General features: G+C 42.8%; 1 protein-coding gene across 1 annotated transcript; it reads right to left on the bottom strand.

Annotated features, from left to right (window-relative positions):
* Positions 1-13939: 13939 nt before the first annotated feature.
* LOC133051953 (melanoma-associated antigen B2-like) lies at positions 13940-15292 on the bottom strand. The gene is made up of 2 exons (XM_061136631.1): positions 15049-15292; positions 13940-14910 (listed from the first exon to the last, which is right to left on the bottom strand). The coding sequence occupies exons 1-2, from the start codon at positions 15290-15292 to the stop codon at positions 13940-13942; spliced, it is 1215 nt and encodes a 404-aa protein (XP_060992614.1).
* Positions 15293-17554: the final 2262 nt, after the last annotated feature.

The raw sequence follows: 17554 nt of genomic DNA on the forward strand, positions 1-17554 counted from the left end.
ACGTAGAGAAACTTACCTAGTGAGGAGGTGGCTGAGATAGTGATTGCATGACATTGAAGAAAGTGAAAGAGGAAGCTGTCTTAGACTCAGGCAGAGCTGACTTTCAGAGAGCAACTGAGGAGCACACACGTTTAAACACTATTTTCCTCACTTCCTTTCTGCCCATGCTGGGGTTTAATCTTTCTGGTAGATGACTGCGCCACTTGGGAAGCCCACATCTACAACTAATATAAAATAGCAATAACCAAAAAGCGCCTGCTGTATAACACAGGGAACTCTACCCAATAATCTGTAATAATCTGTATGAGCAAAGAACCTGAAAATGAGTGAATATGTGTATGTATAACTGAATCACTTTGTTATACACCTGAAACTAACACAACATTTTAAATTAATTATACTCCAATAAAATGAAATAGAAAAATAATACAACCATAGCATCCAGCAATCTGACTCCTGGGCATATATCCTGAGAAAATCATACTTCGAAAAAGGAACAATCACCCCAATGTAAATTGAAGCAATATTTACAATACCCAAGACATGGGAGCAACCTAAATATCCATCAACAGAGGAGTAGATAAACATGTGTTCCAGAAATACAAAGGAATATTACTCAGCCATATGAAAGAATGTAGTTTGCAGCAATGTTTACCATACCCAAGACAGGGGAGCAACCTAAATGTCCATCAACAGAGGAGTAGATAAACACGTGGTCCGGAAATACAAAGGAATATTACTCAGCCACATGAAAGAATGCCATTTGCATGAACATGAATGGACCTAGGGATTGTCATACTAAGTCAAGTAAGTCAAACACAACTCTATCCCTCATCTGTGGAATCCAATTTTAAAAAGTGATAAAATGAACTTATTTACAAGACAGAAAACTTACAGATCCTGAAAATGAACTTATGGATACTAAAGGGGAAATGTAATGAGGGATGGATAAATCAGGAGCTTGGGATGAACTTACACACACCACTATATATAAAAGAGATAACCAATAAGGACCTCCTGCATAGCACAGGGAACTCGAATTGATATTCTGTGATGCCTATATGAGAAAAGAAACTGAAAATGAATTTATATATGTATAACTGAATTACTTTGCTATATGCCTAAAACTAACACAACATTGTAAATCAACTATACTCCAATAAATTTTCAAAAATAGTCTACCTGGGCATATATCTGAAGAAAACCATAATTTGAATAGGAACAAGCACCTCCATGTTCACTGCAGCACTGTTTACAATAGCCAAGACATGGAAACCACCTACAGGTCCATCAACAGATGAGAAAGACGTGATACCTGAATACAATGGAAGCATACTCAGCCATAAAAATGAATCAAATATTGCCATTTTTGGCAATATGGACGACCTAGAGATTTTCATCCTGAGTGAAGTAAGCCAGACAAAGACAAATACCACAGTATACTGCTCACAGGTGCAATCTAATTTTTTAAAATGACACAGATGGACTTATTTACAAAACAGAAACAGACTCACACAATTTGAAAACAGATTTATGGTTACCATAGGGGAACTTTGTGAGGAGGGATACATTAGAAACTTGAGATGAACATACATACAGACAACCAGTATAGAAAATAGATAACCGAACAGGACCTGCTATATAACAAAGGGAACTCTACGCAATATTCTGTAATAGCCTATATGGGGAAAGAATCTGGAAAAGATTGAATATATGTGTAACTGAATCACTTTGCTGTATACCTCAAACTAACACAAGATTGTAAATCAAGAAATCTCCAATAAACTTAAAAAAAAAATATATCCATCTGTAACAATACCGCTGTGCTGCCACCTTAGGCAAAGGGGAAAAACCCCATCACCTCCATAAAGCAATGTTTCCAGTCCAGGAGCAAGGTGTTTTATCTCCCGATTCAGAGGATCCTCATTAATTATAGGTTTAAAAAGTTTCGCCACATACATCCAATAGCCAACTCCTATTAGCCAATCCCAACACATAAAAGAGTCAGACACAGACAAACATAGGCAATTAAATCCAAAGGCCTGGAACCTTAACCCAGTGTTCAGAGCTCTAACCCAATCATTTGAGCACCTCAGTAGCTCTAACCTCTGGCATTGTCCTCTTAGGGTCGGTCTCAAACCCACGACTGTAGCCTTAGGATTCTAATCAGACAGAAGAAACTCTCCTAGGTGGGACTCTAACCCACAGTGTTGTTGTCGTTCTTCAATCAATCAGTCATGCCTGACTCTGCTTCCGAAAGGACTGCAGCATACCAGGCTTCCCTGTCCTTCACTTTTTCCTTGGGTTTGCTCAAAAAAAAGAAAAAAAAAAAAAAAGAACTAAATGTAAGACCAGAAAGTATAAAACTCTTAGAGGAAAACATAGGCAGAACACTTGATGACATAAATCAAGCAAGATCCTCTATGTCCCACCTCTCGGAGTAAAGGAAATAAAAGTAAACAAGTGGGACCTGGTGAAACTTAACAGCTTTTGCACAGGAAAGGAAACTAACAGCAAGGTGAAAAGACAACCCTCAGAATGGGAGAAAATAATAGCAAATGAAACAACTGACAAAGGATTAATTTTATACAAGCCACTCATATAACTCAATACCAGAAAAACAAACAATCCCATCAAAAAGTGGAAAAAGACCTAAACAGACATTTCTCCAAAGAAGACATATAGGTGGCTAACAAACACATGAACAGATGCTCAAAATTTCTCATTATTAGAGAAATGCAAATCAAAACTACAATGAGCTATCACCTCACACCAGTTGGAATGGCCATCATCAAAATGTCTACAAACAATAAAGGCTGGAGTGGGTGTGGAGAAAAGGAAACGCTCTTGCACTGTAGGTGGGAATGTAAATTGATACAGCCAGTATGAAAGACGATATAAAGATTCCTTTAAACTAGGAATAAAACCACCATATGACCCAGCAATCCCACAACCTGGCATATACCCTGAGGAAACCAAAATTGAAAAAGACACATTGTTCATTGCAACACTATTTACAATATCTAGAACATGGAAGCAACCTAGATGTCCATCAACAGATGAATGGATAAAGAAGTTGTGGTACATATACACAATGGAGTATTGCTCATCCATAAAAAGGAACACATTTGAGTCAGTTCTAATGAGGTGGATGAACCTAGAGTGAAGAATACAGAGTGAAGTAAGTCAAAAGGAGAAAGATAAATATTGTATTCTAACGCATATATACAGAATCTAGAAAAATGGTACAGAAGAATTTATTTACAGGGCAGCAATGGAGACGAACAAAGCTACAGGAGGTGATGGAATTCCAGTTGAGCTATTTCAAATCCTTAAAGATGATGCTGTGAAGGTCCTGCACTCAGTATGCCAGCAAATTTGGAAAACTCAGCAGTGGCCACAGGGCCGGAAAAGGTCAGTTTTCATTTCAATCCCAAAGAAAGCCAATCCCAAAGAATGCTCAAACTACCACACAATTGCACTCATCTCACATGCTAGTAAAGTAATGCTCAAAATTCTCCAAGCCAGGCTTCAGCAATACATGAACCATGAACTTCCATATGTTCAAGCTGGTTTTACAAAAGGCAGAGGAACAAGAGATCAATTTGCCAACATCTGCTGGATCATGGAAAAAGCAAGAGGGTTCCAGAAAAACATCTACTTCTGCTTTATTGACTATGCCAAAGCCTTTGACTGTGTGAATCACAATAAACTGTAGAAAACTCTGAAAGAGATGGGGATACCAGACCCCCTGACCTGCCTCTTGAGAAACCTATATGCAGGTCAGGAAGCAACAGTTAGAACTGGACATGGAACAACAGACTGGTTCCAAATAGGAAAAGTGGTATGTCAAGGCTGTATATTGTCACCCTGCTTCTTTAACTTATATGCAGAGTACATCATGAGAAATGCTGGGCTGGATGAAGCACAAGCTGGTATCAAGATTGCCAGGAGAAATATCAATAACCTCAGATATGCAGAAGACACCACCCTTATAGCAGAAAGTGAAGAAGAACTGAAGAGCCTCTTGATGAAACTGAAAGAGGAGAGTGAAAAAGTTGGCTTAAAGTTCAACACTCAGAAAACTAAGATCATGGCATCTAGTCCCATCACTTCATGTCAAATAGATGGGGAAACAGTGGAAAACAGTGGCTGATTTTATTTTTCTGGGCTCCAAAATCATTGCACATGGTGACTGCAGCCATGAAATTAAAAGAAGCCTTCTTCTTGGAAGGAAAGTTATGACCAACCTAGACAGCATATTAAAAAGCAGAGACATGACTTTGTCAACAAAGGTCTGTCTAGCCAAGGCTATGGTTTTTTCTGGTGGTCATGTATGGATGTGAGATTTGGACTATAAAGAAAGCTGAGCACCGAAGAATTGATGCTTTTGAACTGTGGTGTTGGAGAAGACTCTTGAGAGTCCCTTGGCCTGCAAGGAGATCCAAACAGTCCATGCTAAACGAGATCAGTCCTGGGCATTCATTAGTAGGATTGACGCTGAAGCTGAAACTCCAATACTTTGGCCACCTGATGCAAAGGGATGACTCATTTGAAAAGACCCTTATGCTGGGAAAAATTGAGGACAGGAGGAGAAGTGGATGACAGAGGATGAGATGGTTGGATGGCATCACTGACTCGATGGACACGGGTTTGGGTGAACTCCAGGAGTTGGTGATGGACAGGGAGGCCTGGCTTGCTGTGGTTCATGGGGTCACCAAGAGTTGGACATGACTAAGCAACTACACTGAACTGAACTGGATGGAGAAACAGTCATAGAGAATAGCCTTATGGGAATGGGGAGAGGGGAGGAGAGGGTGAGATGTATGGAGTGAGTTACATGGAAACTTACATTACTGTGTGTAAATTACATAGCCAAAGGGAATTTGCTGTATGTCTCAGGAATTAAAATGGGGCTTTGCTATATGCAAAACAGAAAAAGAGACACAGATGTACAGAACAGACTTTTGAACTCTGTGGGAGAAGGTGAGGGTGGGATGTTTCGAAAGAACAGCATGTATATTATCTATGGTGAAACAGGTCACCAGCCCAGGTGGGATGCATGAGACAAGTGCTCAGGCCTGGTGCACTGGGAAGACCCAGAGGAATTGGGTGGAGAGGGAGGTGGGAGGGGGGATCGGGATGGGGAATACGTGTAAATCTATTGCTGATTCATGTCAATGTATGACAAAACCCACTGAAAAAATAAATTAAAAAAAAATGGGGCTTTGTATCAATCTAGAGGGGTGGGATGGATAGGAAGATTGGAGTGGGGTTCAAAAGGGAGGCGATATATGTATACCTATGGCTGATTCATGTTGAGGTTGGACAGAAAACAACAAAATTCTGTAAAGAAATTATCTTTCAATTAAAAAACCTCATATTTCCACATGAGTGATGTGATCTCCATCTTTTCGTGACTTCAGTATATATGAAAATCTCAAGGATGTCTACTGTCTCCACTTTTACTCAACATGATTTCAGAAGTACTAGCTGTAGCAAACAGAGATGAGAAAAAATGAAAGGAATCGAAGTTGTAAAAGAAGTGAAACTGGCACAGTTTGCAGATGATATGATACTAGACATAGAAAAGCCTAAAGATGCTACCAGAAAGCTACTAGAGCTCATCAATGAATTGGTACATTTTCCGGATGCAAAATTAATACCTAGTGATTTTCTTAATGGCATCTGGGAATGCATCTGTTGCCTGTTGATATTACAAAAGCTGCTTCTCCTATTATTTTTATATTTTATGTCAAACCTCTTTCTAGAGTTGTCAGGCCATTCTTTGCTGCCATTAAATTCTTCAGCTTTAGATCCTTCAACCCCCTTTTGCTTTAGGTTGTCATAATGACTTTGATTTTTCTTCAATCATATTAGAGTCTATAGATATGCCTTGATTATAGCAATCCTGCACCCACATACAAGCTATATTTTCAACATAAGATAAAAAGATATTTCCCAAAAAGCACAAGGTTTTCACACCTGCTGGTGTAGCTGAAGTGATGCCTTCTTAAACTTCATGTTCTTTTTCTTACAGTGGTCCTTATGCTGGATTCATTCATCTTGAAATGGTGGCAACTACAACTGCAGACCCAAACTGTGGTACATAACAAGCAATTCAACAGTTTTGCGTAATGTCGTGACTTCCCTCCGCTTCTTGAGAGCGCTTCCAACACCACTGGGGCCACTTGATATGAGTCCTATCATGTTATTCAAGGTTTACAATATCATGGTAAACACAATGAGAACTACGTGAGAACCACTGGTGGTCAGATTTTTTTAGATCACAATTTACTACCGAAACTGCTCAACCGGGATTGAATAGTGCTATTCACGGTCGATAAGTGTGTGTGTGCGTGTGTGTGTGTGTGTGTGTGCGAGCGCATAACTTTTGATAAATTTAAGCTTTTCATATTTGTGTATATTTTATGGTAGTGAGTGCTAAAATGGACTAGTAACTACATAAGTTTTATGCATTCACGATACCTTTCTCTCAATCTTTTTATATTGCTAGGCTATGCGAGTCACCTGTTTTTTCAAGTCATCTCAAATCTCTGAATAGTTTTCAATGTATTTATTGAAAAAAAATTCATCTATATGTGGACCTGCACAGTTCAAATTTGTGTTGTTCAAGGGTCAACTGCATACAAGGAGGTGGCAATGCTGAGCCGTACGATAGTTACATTTGTGATTTTCTGAGGAACCTCCACACTGTTTTCCATAGTGGCTGTGCCAATTTATATTTCCAGCAACTGTGTACAAGGGTTCCCTTTTCTCAACAGCCTTGCCAAAACATGTTATCACTTGGCTTTTTGATAATAGCTGTGCCAACAGGCATGAGATGATGTCTTACTGTGGTGTGGATTGTCATCTCCCTGATGGTTAGTGATGCTGAGCTCCTTTTCATATAGCTGCTGGCCATTTGTATGTCTTCTTTGGAAAATGTTTAGGTTCTTTGCTCCTTTTTTTAGTGATTTTCAATTAATTAGTTTGTCATTGAGTTGTCTGAGTTCCTTTTATAAGATATTAATTTATGAGATATATGGCTTGCAAACTCTTTCTCCTATTCCACCCTTTCATTTAGTTGATTGTTTCCATTGCTATACAGAATCTTTTTAATTTGATGTAGTGCCATTTAGTTTTGTTTTTCTTGCCTGTGTTTCTGTTGTCAAATTGAAAAAAAATAATAAAACTAAAATCCCAGAACATTGCCAAGACAAATGAAAAGGAGTTCTCCCCTATGATTTCTTCTAAGTGTTTTTAGGTTTCTGGTCTCATTTTTAAGTCTTTAATCCATTTTGCATTTTTTGAGTACGATGTAAGATACGACTCCTGTTTAATCCTTTTCATGCAAATATTCAGTTTTCTCGACACTATTGGGTGACTGAGGATAACCTCTTTTTCACTGTGTATTCTTAATGCCTTTGTCAAAGGTGACTTGACTTTCTGTGCATGGTTGTATTCCTAGGCTCTATTCTGTTCTATTGGTCTGTGTGTCTATGTATACGCTGGTATCACACTGTCTTGAACAAAGGCAAGAAGTGCCAGGCTTCCACCTTTGCTCGTCTTTCTCAACATTATTTTGTCTATTCAAGGTCTTTTGTGGTTTCATAAGAATTTTACCATTTCTATTTCTCTGGAAAATTCCAGTGGAATTATGACACACAGTACATTAAGTCTGTAGATCACTTTGGGCAGGATGGATACTTTCACAGTATGGCTTCTTCCAATTCATATACTTGGGGCATCTTTTTATTTGTGTCTTTTCCAACTTCTTCCATCAGTGTCTTGTTGCTTTCAGTGTATAGATATTTCACTTCCTGGATTAAACTTATTTCTAAGTATTTTATTTTTTTGACATTTTTGAAGTAGAACTGTTTTCTTAAGTTCTTTTTCAGATAGTTTGTTGCTGGTATTTAGAAACACAACTCATTTTTCTGTGTCATTTTGTGTCCTGCACCTTTCTTGAATGCATTTCTAAGTACTAACAGGACTGAAACTCAAATCAGTCACCCCACTGACACTTCCCCCTACCAAGAAATGTCACAATCTCTCTTGGTACCCAGCTGTACCAGCCCGAGACAGGGGGTGATGCCAAAGAGTCAAATTGCTGTGCTTACACATTTCAAGTGCAGCTGATGTAAATTTTATGCTTACCTATGGTACTGCAATTTCTTAATTGGGTTCTAGACCTTCTATAAAGGTATTTTGTTACTTATAGAATTTTAAAATCTGGGTTGCTGTGGGGAAACAGGGGCTGGGAATTCCTGTTCCACTGTATTGCAGATGCCACACACTCAAGACCCTTTTCGTTATTTCCTGATATCAACAATTTCACTTAGTCTTCATTCACATTGGTAAGAAACTCCCAATACTCTTGACATGTTATCTTGCTCTGAATCACAAAGAGAGACTCAAGGATTTCCAATTCGTTATAGAAAATACCAAAACCTTTATACTTATACTGAAATGCAGTAATAAATGGGATATACTTTGTTCATAAACACAGATATGGAAGTAAAAGAGACCTTGAATGACAAGGAAGTATATTTCAATACTATGAAAAAGAAAGCCCTAAGCAGAAAAAGATACATCTCCCAGTTACTGAGGTCAAGCAAGAACAAAAAAAGACATAAAATGTATTCCCTTAATCTCCATCTTGGCACTCAATTAGTTCAAATACTTCCTTCTCTTTTCAACCTCAAGATGAAGGATCTGTCCTGGATGTCACTATGTGGGAGGAGCAAGAGGACTGAGATCTGGAACGTGCCCTGCTCATGGCAGTAGCACTCTCTGTAAGCTCTCGAGGCCTCTCTCTACCTCATCCTATGATGGAATTCAGGACCTCCAAAGGCTGACAGAACGAAGTGGATGCTACAGAACCCCAGTGGTTGTGAGTCGCTATTTCTTTCACTTCTTTGTCAGGGGCTTCACATATATATTGGACAATTCCTACTCTGACCTGAGATAGTCCTGCTTAGACCAAAGGTTTCAAGTCCCTGACAACTCCACTGTGACAACAGGGAAAAGAGATGTTCACCTTGAGATCTCTCCCTGGAACCTTCTTACACCTAATATTCTTGGGGGTGCTTTCCTCAGTCCAGACATATGGGTGTCCTCCTATAGGCCCTTACCCCTTTGATTAAAGGCTTCTTGGGAAATGCCACATCCCTGAAAAGCCCCAATCACTTTCCCTGCTCCAAACTTGCAGAGAATGAATCCCTGTCCTAGGAGTGATAAGAGATGGGAAATATATGGCATAAGTAAGGGGGGCCAGGTAGAGACCTGCGAGAGAAACAAAACGTGGTAACCTGTCCCTTCTCTCCTTCAGCCAGATTTCTCAGGCAACCTCTAATAAATAAACTTTATATTTTAGATCTAACAGAGATTTCTTTATACAAAGCAATGGCTATGTGATGATTGTTTTGTGAGTCCTTGATCTTTCAAGCTTATCTGAAACCTCATATGTATGCATAGATGATCTTAATACCAGCAAATATTATCTCTTTCGTTCCTCTCTTCATATGTCACATTTGTTATGGCATTATTATTATTATTGCTCTGGCCATGGATTAGAATGTAACTGTTTAAACCTAGAGTCTTGCTTGCAAGACAGTAATCTTGCTTCGTTTTGCTTCCAATATATTTCACAATAATGAGAAGAAGGTAATTAAGGGTACAAGGTCAGCTCAGGCTTGCAGGAGTGAGAGGGTGAGCTTTAGAATAACTCAGATCAGGGGGCTATGCCCATCCCTGTCACTTAAGCAGCTATGGGAAATTTGTCACACCATTAAACTCTCTGAGAGAGCCTTGGGCTCTATAACTCTGAAGGGAGTTTGGCAAGGCCTGCCTGGAAGGACTGGTGGCATGTGGTGGTAACTGTAAAGCATCTGCCACAGTGCCTGGCAGGCACCATATCCCTCCTTTCTCATGACTGGTGGCTGTACTTTCCAACGAAGACCTGGCCTCCCTTAGGCCTGATATAGGGCTTCCCCGGTGGCTCACCAGTAAAGTGTCCGCCTGTGATACAGCAGCTGCAGGAGATGCAGACTCAGTCTCTGGATCAGGAAATGCCCTGGAGGAGGAAATGGCAACCATCCCCAGAATTCTTCCTTGGAATACCCCATGGACTAAGGAGCCTGGTGGGCTACAGTCCATGGAGTCACAAGAGAGTCCGACATGGCTTAGCAATTCAACAAGAAGAAGGAGGCCTGGTATAAAGATGTGAGGGAGAGCCTTGCCTGACAGTCTTCCCCTGAGCTTTCTAGAACTGACATCAAAGGGCAGGGCATGACTCTCTTTAGTCCCCTCTATTCAGGGATGAGTAGACCCCTCAACCTTCACTTGAACTTCACAATTTGACTTCTGGTGAGGCCTGGGGAATCCACTCCTTCTTGACCTGAGGCCAACCTCCTCATAGTAAGACCCATACGTCCCTGTGAGCCTGGAGGAGGAAATGGAGTGACCTTATCTAGCCACCCCTGCCCATAGTCTCACAAGAATGAAAGCTGTGGCAAGCTCCTTGAGGATGATAGACGGTTCCTCTCAGGGTCCCAAGTCAGGGTCCAAAATTTGACTCTTAGCCAAGCCCAAAACTCCCCCCTCTGTTGACATGGGTCCACCACCATCAGACCAAAACCCCAACTTCCCTGCTATTACACAGTCAGAACTGAAAGGGCCCTTGGCCTGACAACTCTACCTGTGGCCTTCTAGTCTGACAGTAGGGAAGATTCTGTAGGCCATCTTGGTATGTGTGTTTAAACAGTTTTACCGTCCTCACCCTGACTTGGAAATAACCTGGAAATATTCATAAACTGTAAATATTCCCTGGTTTGCCTTAAGGCTTCTCCCCTCAGGCCCCCAATTCCCCGAGACCCCCAAGGAAGAAGTGGAATTCGCCTCATCGGTCTACCACAACCTGTGGTCCTCCGAGGCTAACAGCAGTGGAAGGAATATGTTCTACCCCTATTGTTTTGAGACAGATGGTCTTTTCAGTCATCAGGGACCTTACCTTCTGGTACAATCTGGAAATCATCCTTCTGTTGAGCTGTGGCTGTTCCTGTTGACCGGGATGAGGTTCCTTCCCTCCACGAGACGCTCTGGGAGGAAGTGAGTAGGACTCACCATGACACCAGGCCTAAGTGGCAGAGTCTCAGGCCAGATAAGGAAAGTGCCCTCCATGGCCCCCTTCCTTCTGGGAGGGATCCTTTGTTGACAGCCAGTGCCATCAGTTGACTCCTGTTCAGAACTCGGTACCCGACCTCAACTGAATGCGGCCTCCTGCACTTGTCCAGGGACTGTAAGGCCCTGAAGCCATTTGCCTTCAGAAAATGAGGGATAAACCTAGTCTGAAAGTCCTGCCTGTTCCCCCCAAGGGCCCATTACATTTGCAGGAATTTCTAAGAATTTCTCTGTAGCGGGGTAGTTGCCTGCTGCACTCCTCAGACAAGTTTGTGCCACTCTCATACCTGGCATTTCCACTCTCTCATGAACAGCCAGTCTATAAACGACGGTCCTCACCTCCTTGACACAAACTAGGCAGAAGTCTGCGGGCCCTTGAGCTGACCAGCACTTCCCTCTGCCTCCCAGGGCTCACTGGACAAGATGGGCTAAGTGTAGCCCTGTTGGCTGTGAGTTGAGGGGCTTCCATGTCCATACCCTGGGTATTCACTTTGACTCTGCACCCTTCCTGGGGCTGCTCTATCCTCTGCTGATTCCCAAAGTCCCTACTTTTCAGGGACCTGAGTTGAAAGTGTTAACCACAGCAGCCCACATCGTTCTGGACTTCATGGGCTTGCCAGTGAGGACAAGTATATCTTTACAGGTTCCTACTATGTGGCTGCATCTTTCCCTCACCCTCATTCAGGTTTCTCACTGGCAATTCTGAGAGATTGATCCTGTCTCATCTACCACTTCAGAACTCTGCACCGAGACCAAGTTACTCAGGTCTCAGAGGCCTGAAAAATATGCGAGGCTATGCTTAGCCTAATAGGTCTGAGATCCCCTGTGACTGAGAGCAGTTGGGAGTGCTATTTCAGTGATCAACCCCTATATTCTGGGGTGTTCCTCTCCTCAATCCTCCTAAATGGGGTCCTCATCTTGCTTTCTGGGTCTTGGATTAAAGGCTCCTGGGGAAATTCCACATCTCTGCAAACCCTGGAGCCATGCTTGCTCTGCAGTGCTACAGAGAATGAATGGGTCCTTTTCCCAGGAGTGATAGGAGATGGTGAAGCTACCGCCAAAGGCAGAAGTCCCAGGATGGTGGTCATCCGTCAGGGAAAAATGGTACATCAATCTATCTCATCAGCCAGGGGAAGGTTCTCATGTCATTTCTGTTCTGATAGATTTACTTTCTACAGACAAGAGACTGTAGGCATGATATGGACAGCCCATGGTCTTCAGAGGTTATCTCACACGGCCAATGCACATGCTAACACTGTCAGCGAATATTGTCTCTTTCATTAATCTATGAGTAATGAATAAGGGATACATATTTCTGGTTGAATATATTTGGTATTCTTACTGCTCTGGCTACACATTCTGATCCAGTAGCTTGAGCACAAGGGCATTCTTTTTTATCACCTAGGACAAATTTTGAAGTTTTGAGAAAAACACTGAAATAAAACATACATGGTGGGGACTTTCCTAGTGGTCCAGTGGCTAGTACCCCAGGCTCCCACTGCAGGGGTCCCAGGTTCCATCCCTGGTCAGGGAAGTAGACCCCATGTGCCGCAACTAAGAGTCAGCACAGCGAAATAAATAAATAAGAAAAAGGAAATGAAATATCAAATGTTAAAAGTACTTGTTTAAAAAAGACAAGAGTATGTCTCAGGGTCGGGGAAGAAGAACAGTATGTATGCTACAGTAGTTTAGAGCAGGAGTCTAGTCCCAGCTCTGTCAATGACCAGCCTTAAGTATTTTGGCACAAAACGCAACTCTGACTCTATGAGCCTCGGGCCCTCCACTGTGAAGTGAGTTTTATAAACCCTGCCATGTCAGGCTGGTGGAATATATGTATTTATGGAAAGCATCTAACACAGCAACTGTATCTATTGAGAAATTAGAGGCAATTCAGTTATTATGATTACCTTGACCTCAGATATTACATCAGCTGGGTTTCTCTTTTTGCATCTATCAGATGCCAGAAACTATGCAGCATTCTAACTGAAAGAAAAATAAAAATGACCCCACCTCCCCAATCAGCCAAAATTCTGCTTAGCAATGAAACCAAAGTAATATATTCTCTCCACTCCCTCTTTACCCTGCTTCGTTCTTGTTCTTCTTGAAATAGAGAGTATCTCAGCCTCTTCTGTAGAATAACAGCTTCCCTGGAAACTATAATTGAATGGGCAGACTGGGAGTTTCTTTGACCAAACAGCGCCAGTACAGGCCTAAAAGACTTCTTTGAAGCAGATGCTCAATTAATGTTTGTGTAAAAGAAGAGCCACAAATAAATCATTTGCTATAATTTATATTCTCAAACATTCTTGAAAACCATAAGCAGATCCAAGGATATATCTTATACATTTACAAAAAAGGAGACTATAACAGAGAGTAAAGCAAAGCAAAAATTGAAGAACTTTCAGCTCTCTCTCTATGTATCTATGTTCTGAGCTTCTATTAGTGTGGTGTCTTTCACATTTCTAAGGCTATTCTTATCCTAAAGTGATGTTATTCTCATCCGGGATCACAAAAGTCATTTGAGGATTTCCAATATGCATTTCCAAAACCAAAATTCCTACTCATAAATTTGACAAACAGCAAAGTGTGTGTGACCCATGTTATTCAAATACTTGTATCATCAACCTAAATACACTTTCTGTTGAAAAAAGAAAGAACTGAAAACTGGGGGGGGGGGGGGGGGGCAAGTCAACAGGAACACAGGCTGATGACACGCTTTTCTGAGCACAAAGTGAAGAATGGCCTTCAGCCCACACTAGGGGCGAGATGACCAGCTGGATGTGGCCCTAGCGTGGGCACTGGCCAAGACAGAAGGGCCAGCACTGGCTGCAGCAGAAATGCCAGGCATGGCTGAGGCAGGATGCTCAGCCTGGGCTACAGCAGAAGGGCCATCCCAGACCGAGAAAGAAATGCCTGCAGTATCCCAGACAGACGTGCCAGCCCTGCCCGAGGCAGAAGTGCCAACGCTGGCTACAGCTCTGGCGCTGGTGCTCTCTACTACCTCTCCGGAAGACTCCTCAAAATGCTCCAGGAAGGTAGCAGGGACCGTATCATTGACCTTGGCCAAAAACTCCAGGACTTTCATCTTGTTGGATTCCATGAGTGCTCTTGGACCCCACAGGAACTCATAGCGAGGGGGATCGCTGCCTGGCACCTGGCGGTACTCCACGTACTCTTCCCGCACCAGATCTTCTGTGAGGAACTTCCTGGTATCTCCAAAGATGAAGTGCCTTCTTCCATCATAGATGCCCAGAAAATTCAGGACCTTCCAGATCTTCTCCTCAGAGAGGCGGTGGCCATTCATGTAGATGACACCCAGAAGAGGCATCAGAAGACCATTCTTCGGCAGTCCCCGGTCACCTCTCATAGACTCACTGTCGCTGAGTTCTAGGTTGCTCACCAGGATATAGGAGTGACCATGGGGCCTGACTTCCTTCAGGACCAGGCCAAACACCATCTCTATGTGCTTCGAGGCTCTCCTGAGGATCTCAGGGAATTGCCCCCTGTACCTTTTATTGATTGCCTTCAGCATTTCGGACCTCTTAATGAGCTCCCTCTCTTTATACTTATACAGCATCTTCTGCACCAACACCTGCACCTTCATGGTCAGAGGATCTGTGTGAGAGCTCTCAGCAGCAGCTGAGGCCTGGGAGGAATTTCCACCTCCCTGACCTTGGCCCTCGGCACCTACACCAGCTCTTGAGCGTGCTGTGGCACCGACACGAGCTCTTGAGCGTGCTGCACCACAGACATCAGCTCTTGAGCGTGCTGCACCAGACATCAGCTCTTGAGCGTGCTGCACACAGACATCAGCTCTTGAGCATGCTGCACCACAGCATTCAGCTCTTGTGCGTGCTGCGGCACCGACACCAAATCTTTTGGGTATAGCACCTGCAGCAGCACTGGTGGTGCCTTGGGCTCCCTGAGGCTCCTTCTGGGTGCCAGCAGCTGAGGAGCTTGAGGGAGCACTCTCTAAATCAGAAGGGAACGAGGAGGTGGTCTCTTCTCCCCTAGATGTGGTGGCTTGATCATGAAGACCCTGGGTCTCAGCCCGGGCCTGGTGATGTTTCTCATGACCACGGACCTTACTCTTCTGCCTATGGGGCATGATGGCCCTGGACAGGAACTACAGGCAGGAGTCTGGGTCATAGGACAGGAGATTGCTGCACCTGGAGGATGGAGAATGAGGCAATGTGAGCAACTTAAAATGGGGAGATTCCACCTTGCCTTTATCAAAGGCCGCCTCTGCAGGTGTCCTTGAGGACACTGCCCAAGGAACCCACAAGGCTCCTGTTTCGTGCTCAGCTGTCCCCACAGAATCCCACAGAGGAGGAACAGAGGCCTTCGACTTTCCCTCTGCATCCTCTCAGCCCTGCTTTGGATTTACCGGCATTGCGGTCCTCTCAGCTCATCTTTAGTATTACCATGTCAAGCCTTGGCAGAGCATGGGCACCCTTCCCTCTGCTACTCTGATGCAGACAACTTTAGACCTCCACATTATCCAGAAGCCAAGTGAAGGGATATCTCAGGCCACCTCCCTCCCAGGGGATACCCAGTGCTGAGGGCTCAGTAGGGGTTTTTCCATCCTGAGTTCACTGGGATCACTATTCATGGTCCTTACCTTGGCTCCTTAAAACATTGGGCACCATTCTCCATTTGCTGACTGGTGGCTGTACCTTCAGACTAGACATTTCCCCTCCCCTAGACTTGGTATAAAGCGGTGAAGTAGATGCTCAACCTCACAACCCTTCCCTGAGATTTCCTGGGCCCAAATCCAAGGGATGGGATTAGTGCACTGAGTACTCACTCAGGTTCCTCAATTGGGCTCCTGGCAGAGAAGCTCCTCTTTCTCCTGAGTTGATGCCTGTGAGATAGTAAAAGCCAATCAGCCTGTGTCCCAACAGGAGGAAGTAAGATGACCTTATCTTACCAAACACAGTCTTCTAAGAACAGGTGCTATTACAGGCAGGTTGATGTCCCTGTGCTCCCACACAGGATCCCAATTCAAGGTCTATAATATCTTTTTGCTTCTCTTTTCTTCTCTATCTCTTTTTAAAATTAAATTTATTTACTATTAATTGGAGGATAACGGCTTTACAGTATTGTTTTTGTTTCAGCCACACATCAATATGAATCAGCCATAGGTATACTGTATGTCCCCTCCCTCTTGAAGGTTCCTCCTACCTCCCAGCCCATCCCACTCCTCTAAGCTATCACAGAGCACCGGGTTTGAGCTCTCTGTGTCATACGAATAATTCCCAGTGGCTATCTAATTTACATATGGTAATGTGTGTGTTTTCAATGTTACTCTCTCAGTCTGTCCCTCCCTCTCTTTCCCCCAGTGTCCACGAATCTGTTCTCTATGTCTGCAAATCCACTCCTGCCCTGCAAATAGGTTCATCAGTACCATCATTTGAAATCCATATATATGCGTTAATATACAATATTGGCTTTCCTCTTTCTGACTTAATTCACTCTGCATAGAAAATTAGGACTAAAATTACCACATGGAAAGTGGAGCTATGATGGCGGAGGAATAGGACGGGGAGACCACTTTCTCACCTACCAATTCATCGAAAGTACAATTGAACGCTGAGCAAACTCCATAAAAAAACCTCTGATCGCTAGCAGAGGACATCAGGCACCCAGAAAAGCAGCCCATTGTCTTTGAAAGGAAGTAGGACCAAATATAAAATATAAAAAGAGAGACAAAAGAGTTAGGGACAGAGACCCATCTCGGGAAGGAAGTCTTAATAGAAGAAGTTTCTAAACACCAGGAAACACTCTCACTTGAGGGTGTGGGGGATGTTTTTGAGTCTCGGAGAGCAAAGTAATGAAAGAGAGTAATCTACAACCCAGATTACTGTATGCAGCAAGGATTTCATTCAGATATAAAGGAGAATGCAAAAGCTTTACAGATAAGCAAAAGCTGAGAGAATTCAGCACCACCAAACCACCTCTTCAGCAAATGCTAAAGGATCTTCTCTAGACAGGAAACACAGAAAGCTTGTATAAACGCGAACCCAAAACAGCAAAGTAAATGGCAACGGGACCATACCTATCAATAATTACCTTAAATGTAAATGGGTCGAATGCCCCAACCAAAAGACAAGGACTGGCTGAATGGATACAAAAACAAGACCCCTATATCCGCTGTCTACAAGAGACCCACCTCAATACAAGGGACACATACAGACTGAAATTGAAAGGCTGGAAAAAATTATTTCATGCAAATGGAGACCAAAGGAAAGCAGGAGTCACAATACTCATATCAGTTAAAATAGACTTTAAAATAAAGGCTGTGAAAAGAGACAAAGAAGGACACTACATAATGATCAAAGGATCAATCCAAGAAGAAGATATTACAAGG

The sequence above is a fragment of the Dama dama genome, chromosome X (genome assembly GCF_033118175.1).
Source record: "Dama dama isolate Ldn47 chromosome X, ASM3311817v1, whole genome shotgun sequence".
Taxonomy (NCBI): domain Eukaryota; kingdom Metazoa; phylum Chordata; class Mammalia; order Artiodactyla; family Cervidae; genus Dama; species Dama dama.

Coding starts and splice junctions, on each gene's coding strand:
- LOC133051953 (XM_061136631.1), bottom strand. CDS start 15,292: ATGCCCCATAGGCAGAAGAGTAAGGTCCGTGGTCATGAGAAACATCAC. Junction 14,911..15,048: donor ACCCAAAAGATTTGGTGTCG/GTGCCGCAGCAC, acceptor CACGCTCAAGAG/CTCGTGTCGGTGCCACAGCA.